We start from the raw sequence: 5,909 nt of genomic DNA, 5'->3' as shown, positions 1-5,909 counted from the left end.
AAATATCAAAGTAAACAGTTGCGTTCTAAAATCATTTATTTTAACAACAAGCCAAATAAATATGTTGATTGGAGAAGGAATAAAATAAAGCCAGATAAATACATAGTTTACCAGAGACACTCTATATGTCAAATTTATTATAAAGAAATTTTTACTAAGATAAATACATTCAATAATTACAAACAAATAATATATTTCATAAAAGTAAAAAATAATATACGCGCTTCGATATGTTGATTGGAGAGGGAATAAAACAAAGTCAGAGAAACACATAGTTTACCAGAGACACTATGTGTGTCAAATTTATTATAAAAAAAATTTTACTAAAATAAATATGTTCAATAATTACAAACAAATAATATATTTCATAAAAGTAAAAAATAATACCCGCGCTTTCGAAGCGCGGGTCAAAATCTAGTTCATTTTAAATCATAATAACCTTAAACCTATTGTTTTCTATTAAATTTATGCATAATAAAATATAGTTTGCTTCCTATTTACTTTAAATAAATTTGCATTATATATGTATCTCTATACATGGAAATTTCATTTTTGTAAAAAATACTTTTTGTAAATTGGGGGCCCCACAAAGTGGGGGCCCCATCCCAATGTTTCAAGATCATCTGTCCAAGCCCGTCTGCGAGATTCGAGAGAGATGGAGAAGAAAAGGCAGTGGCGTCAATGGAGAAGATAAGGCGTCTGCGTCAAAAATAGCTTAGGTATTTTTGTAATTAGCGAATTAGGTTAAAGGTAAAATAGTAAATAGGTTAAATAGACGCTGGTTATTAGTCGCAGCCGCGGGATTTTTGGGCGTCTGACGCAGGTTCTGGCGTTTAGACGCAGACGCAGACGCACGTACCGGCGTCAATAAAACGAACAAGTTTGCTGCGAAAATCATTGCCGCAGACGGAGACGCCGGACCTGCGGCAACCAAACGAACATCACTTAAAACAACATTGTTTTGAACATGTTGACCTAACCAAAACCTTGGGTATTTTATATTATACATAATGATAAGAACGTGGCTGGAATTGGAGCAAAACAACAAGTGCATCATCATCTCATCAGACAAAAATCATCTAAATATAATTCAAATCAAGCAGATAATGCTAACTTTATACGTATATATTAAAATACAAAGTGCTTAAAATATGAGTACAATCAATCAAGAGAAAATAAAAATAAAATAAAAAAGGATAATGGGATGGTCACGTACACGTTCAGGTTCCCTGATTTACCGCTCTCACCCCCCCTCTCTCTCCCTCTCTCTCTCTCTCTCTCTCTAAATCGTTCTTTGTGAAAGTTTCCTCCTTTCTACGCAAAAGCGAACGCAGATCTTAATGCAGCTACAGTGATTTCGATTTTTTTTTTTGGGGTTAAAATATAAAACTCTTCTCATCAGCATCTGGGTTTCTCCCAAAGGTACGATCTTTATCCTCTAATCTGGAATTGGATTCTCTGTTTCTAGGGCGAGATCTCGATCACCCGGAAAAGCTAGAGACTCTGTTTCCGATGATTAATCGTTGGACTCGTTAGTGTTGTGTGTGTGATGTTTGAATCAGAATCCTGATTCAAAGGAGTACACTTGTGAAGTAGATTTTGAGCTTTGATTCCCCTATAGTTTTTGATGCTCATGAGGTTCTGTACTGATCTGGTTAGGGCTTCACCTTATATCTCCATCTAGAACATTGAGCAAAAGACTCACACTTTTAGTTCTACTTGTTTGGTTTCTAATCTGAGAAGTTGTTTTAGCATGTTGGGTAGTGCTTGATCTATGCCTTTTTTTTTGTTGTCTGAAAAATGTATTAAGTTTGTGCAGAGCCATTCTTGTTGCTCTTCCACTGATCTATAACCAACCATGTGGAAGTTCAAACCATTCGCTCAGAAAGAGCCCGCGGGTCTCGAAGGTCGTTACCTCGAGATAGGAAGCCTCAAAGTCCAGGTGAGAGGCGTCATCGCTGAAGGAGGATTCTCCAGCGTCTACTTGGCTCAAGACACAAACCACGCGTCTAAGCAGTACGCTTTGAAGCACATGATATGCAACGACGAGGAGTCGCTCGAGCTCGTGATGAAAGAGATCTCTGTTCTGAAATCTCTGAAGGGGCATCCGAACGTAGTCGCGCTGTACGCGCACGGTGTCTTGGATACGGGGAGGAACAAGAAGGAAGCTCTTTTGGCTATGGAGTATTGCGGGAAGTCTCTTGTGGAAGTGCTTGAGAGCAGAGGTGCTGGTTACTTTGAAGAGAAACAGGCTCTTTTGATCTTCAGAGATGTGTGTAATGCTGTCTTTGCGATGCATTCTCAGTCCCCACGCATCGCTCACAGGTATATACACACACGCAGCTTCACTAGATATCTTCTGTTGAGCTCAGATGTTACTGTTGTTGTTGTCTCAGAGACTTGAAGGCTGAGAATCTTCTATTGAGCTCAGATGGACAGTGGAAGCTATGCGATTTCGGAAGCGTTTCAACAAACCACAAGGTATTCGAAAGAGCAGAAGAGATGGGAATTGAAGAAGACAATATAAGGAAACACACAACACCAGCATATAGAGCTCCTGAGGTTTTGACTAGATAATGCTTTTTTAATACAGATTTATAAGGAAGGAGCAATGTTTTGATATTCTCATGTGTCTTTATTGGTTAAAATAGATGTGGGATCTCTTTCGAAGGGAGATTATAAGTGAGAAGGTCGATATATGGGTAAATGCCATTTTGAAAACGCTTCTCCTGATTGATAGATTAATCAATGAGGTCGAGGACACTAATGTCTTTTGCAAATGGTTGTTGCCAGGCTCTTGGATGTCTTTTATATCGGATATGCTATTTCAAGAGTGCGTTTGATGGAGAATCAAAGCTTCAGGTTTTAAACGGGAACTACCGTATACCTGAAACGCCTAAGTACAGTTCCTCTGTTACGGATCTCATTAGAGACATGCTTCAAGGTTCACCTGATGAACGACCAGATGTTACACAGGTAAATAATAATAATAATGACACTTTTGTTGTCATTTTGATGCAACAACTTGCAATGTGGCTAATAACATTTTGTATCTACAGGTTTGGTTTCGTGTCAACGAGCAGCTTCCTGCTAATTTACAGAAGTCATTACCTGATGGACCACCTGAAATGCAATCTACTGACGGTTCATCATCAAAACCATCAAGCAAATCTTCTCCAGCACCTCGTAGAAGTCCACCACCTCCACCACCATCATCGTCTGGAGAACAAGCTAGTGGAGGAGGCCCTCTTGGTGCCTTTTGGGCGACTCAGCATGCTCAAACCTCTCTTGTATCAGAAGACAACAATACTAACATAGCTAAAAAGCCTAGTCCTGTGAGAGGAGAGGCTCGAGGTAAGGATACAAGTCCTGCTGCAGCAGCAGCCAGTAACAGGGCAAGATTGTCTAAGGACGATGCTTTTAACTCGTTTGTTGCTGACTTCGATACGGCGAAGCTTGATAATGGTAATAAACCTGGAAAAGAAGATGCACTGGAGGCTGAGATAGAGAGGTTAAAGGATGAGTTGAAGCATACAAAGTCAGAGAAGGCTGAGATTACTGCTAAGTTCGAAAAGCTTTCTGCTATCTGCAGATCGCAGAGGCAAGAGTTGCAGGATCTCAAGCAAGCACTTGCCTCTAAATCTGCGTCAGCCTCACCAAGCAGAGACTTGTCACAAAACCAAACCTCTCCAGGGATGCGTTCCGTGTCCTCAACTCCTTCGGTAATTACCTAATCTAAGCGTTAGACCAACAACATTTAGGCTTTGCATCAGTTTTTTTCTTACATTATTATGACTCTTCTTGTTGAAACAGAGAGATAGGGTTGAAGGAAGTGTTTGGGATCTTCAGCAAACAGACAGGTCTGATTGGTCATCAGGAAGCTCGGATCCAAACTCATGGCAACCTTTTAGTGAACCCGTGTTGGAATCTGCATCAAAGACCCTTAATCAGTCTGTGAGAACAAAAAGTAAACCAGCTTCTTCAGCTCCTGCTCCAGCAAGCCAAGGTTTTGAGCCATGGGGGTTCGAGACAGAGTCCTTCAGAGCTGCTGCAACGTCTTCAGCGTCTGCAACACAAAGATCTGGAAACACTTCACAGCAAAGATTTGGGAACACAAAGATGAGGGATAATCAGAAAGCTGCTCAACCTGCTGGATGGGCTGGCTTCTAAAAAAACTCTCACTCTATCTCAATGCTCATTGATATTTCCTCGTACAACAACAACAGCTTCTTGCTTGCCATTACAGAATCTTGAAATCTTTTTGTAGATGATCGACCGAACATCCTTTGTTTTTGGCGGCTATATATAATATATATATCTACTGTTTTTATAGACTGTTTAAACTTACAGATTTGGTTTTTGAGGAATGGATAACTCATTCTTGAGATGTTGCCAAAATCTCGTATTTGCGTTAGAGGCCATGTTATGATCCGTATTCAAACCAGTGATTGCGTTTGTATTAGTTTTGGCGCCGTGTCATATACTCTTTGTATCAAAACCTGAGAGCTTCACATCCTCAGGCCAAAACAATCTTCACATCTTAGGGAGTAGTTCCTCACTTCTTACAACCTCGAGCTCGAGTTAGTTACTTTAGTTTCTTCACTACTCCATCATGATTTTTGATTAGTTCGTTGATCTTTACAGTACACGTTATGTTTTTGTTTTGCTTGGTCTGTTTCATATTCTAAAAGTTCTGTACCTGTGCTTCTTTTTCAGTTCTCCCAGAAACTCTTTTCACAGGAAGAGGAAAGGTTAAAAGTTATGTTTTTTTTTTGTTTTTTGTTTTTAACTCAACTTCAAAGTTTCCATTAAACAACTGAAACAAACTCCATAAACATATCAGCATCTACTTCATTTTCAACCACATTGGTGTTACAGAATATAACTTGTTGTGTTCTCCCTGGGTTGTGTGAGGTTACATTTTGTGAATTTCTCTGTTTTTATTTATTTATTTATAGTTGAGTTGCTCATGTATCTTTTTTTTGAATTGAATGTTAAATTTAATTCAAAAGAAAAAAAACTCTTTTTACAACTAAGTGTACTTTGTTTTGAATGATTTGAAAATAAACTACATCAAAAGAAAACTCAAACTGATTTTATCTTGCTTCAAACCAATAAGCCATCCCCCCTTCAAACTTCTCGTCTCCTCTACTTCTGATCACAGTTAGTTGATTTCGCATGTTCTTATCCAATTGACTCACCATACTCATTGTTGGGACTGCTTTCTCTCCATGTCTTCTTCTATTCCTTTCTCTCCATATCATATAAATCGTTGCCTGAAACATATATCTCATGACAAACACCTTCACTTTACTCCATCCAGTATCATCAACAATTAGCCTGATAAGTGTCTCCCAATCTCCCATATACTGATCCACCATCACACCCTTCATAAGCGCTTCCCAAACTTGCGCAGAATACGGACATTCAAAGAATAAATGTTGTATAGTCTCCAAAGGATTTTTACATAGAACACAGGTCGCATCAATGTTCCCACTCCATACCAGCATTCTATCTCCTGTTGCTAACCTTCCTCTCATAGCAACCCAAGTAATAAAGGAGTACCTCGGAGTCGCGTGCTTGAACCAAACCGCTTTGTACCAGTAGCAAAGAGGATGATCTTCTCTAATACTCAGCCAAGTTTCCTTTGTAGAAAATTTGGTCTTGTACTTGCCTTTACTATTTTTCCACTTAGATACATCCTCTTCTACTCCTCTACTCTCTTTAACTCTTTCAATTTCCACTTCCACCCTGTTCAGAAGTTGAACTCGATGCGACCTTCTTCTATGCTTCATACTGTCTGCTACCGTAGCATTCAAAGGGATACCCATATCAATACAACTACCTTCTCTCAAAATATCTATTAGGCAACCCAAAGAACACCACTTCTCATGCCAAAACGCAGTTTT

General features: G+C 39.1%; 2 protein-coding genes across 3 annotated transcripts; one reads left to right on the top strand and one right to left on the bottom strand.

The window, feature by feature from the left end:
• The first annotated feature begins 1,202 nt into the window (after positions 1–1,202).
• Positions 1,203–4,387, top strand: LOC130494795 (uncharacterized). 2 transcript variants are annotated; one of them, XM_057002124.1, is made up of 7 exons: positions 1,203–1,422; positions 1,820–2,325; positions 2,397–2,562; positions 2,652–2,702; positions 2,794–2,976; positions 3,060–3,722; positions 3,814–4,387. In XM_057002124.1, exons 2-7 carry the CDS (start codon positions 1,859–1,861, stop codon positions 4,168–4,170), a joined length of 1,887 nt encoding a protein of 628 aa, XP_056858104.1. In that variant the 5' UTR covers positions 1,203–1,422; positions 1,820–1,858; the 3' UTR covers positions 4,171–4,387. The 2 variants fall into 2 exon arrangements, with proteins under 2 accessions (XP_056858104.1, XP_056858105.1); XM_057002125.1 differs by having other exon boundaries at positions 1,811–2,325.
• Positions 4,388–5,096: 709 nt separating this feature from the next.
• On the bottom strand, positions 5,097–5,831 carry LOC130507406 (uncharacterized). The gene has a single exon (XM_057002123.1). It carries the CDS (start codon positions 5,829–5,831, stop codon positions 5,097–5,099), a length of 735 nt encoding a protein of 244 aa, XP_056858103.1.
• Between the last annotated feature and the right edge of the window lie 78 nt (positions 5,832–5,909).

The sequence above is a fragment of the Raphanus sativus genome, unplaced genomic scaffold, assembly GCF_000801105.2.
Source record: "Raphanus sativus cultivar WK10039 unplaced genomic scaffold, ASM80110v3 Scaffold4471, whole genome shotgun sequence".
Lineage (NCBI taxonomy): Eukaryota > Viridiplantae > Streptophyta > Magnoliopsida > Brassicales > Brassicaceae > Raphanus > Raphanus sativus.
The sequence above is the reverse complement of the archived record's forward strand: the minus strand, read 5'-3'. Positions and strand labels throughout refer to the sequence as shown.

What these genes read in the sequence shown, in the direction of transcription:
- LOC130494795 (XM_057002124.1), top strand. Translation starts at nt 1,859, where the DNA reads ATGTGGAAGTTCAAACCATTCGCTCAGAAAGAGCCCGCGGGTCTCGAA. An exon ending in TCCCCACGCATCGCTCACAG is followed by an intron (nt 2,326 to 2,396) that starts GTATATACACAC and finishes TTGTTGTCTCAG; the next exon opens with AGACTTGAAGGCTGAGAATC. An exon ending in CCGTGTCCTCAACTCCTTCG is followed by an intron (nt 3,723 to 3,813) that starts GTAATTACCTAA and finishes TTGTTGAAACAG; the next exon opens with AGAGATAGGGTTGAAGGAAG.
- LOC130507406 (XM_057002123.1), bottom strand. Translation starts at nt 5,831, where the DNA reads ATGGGTATCCCTTTGAATGCTACGGTAGCAGACAGTATGAAGCATAGA.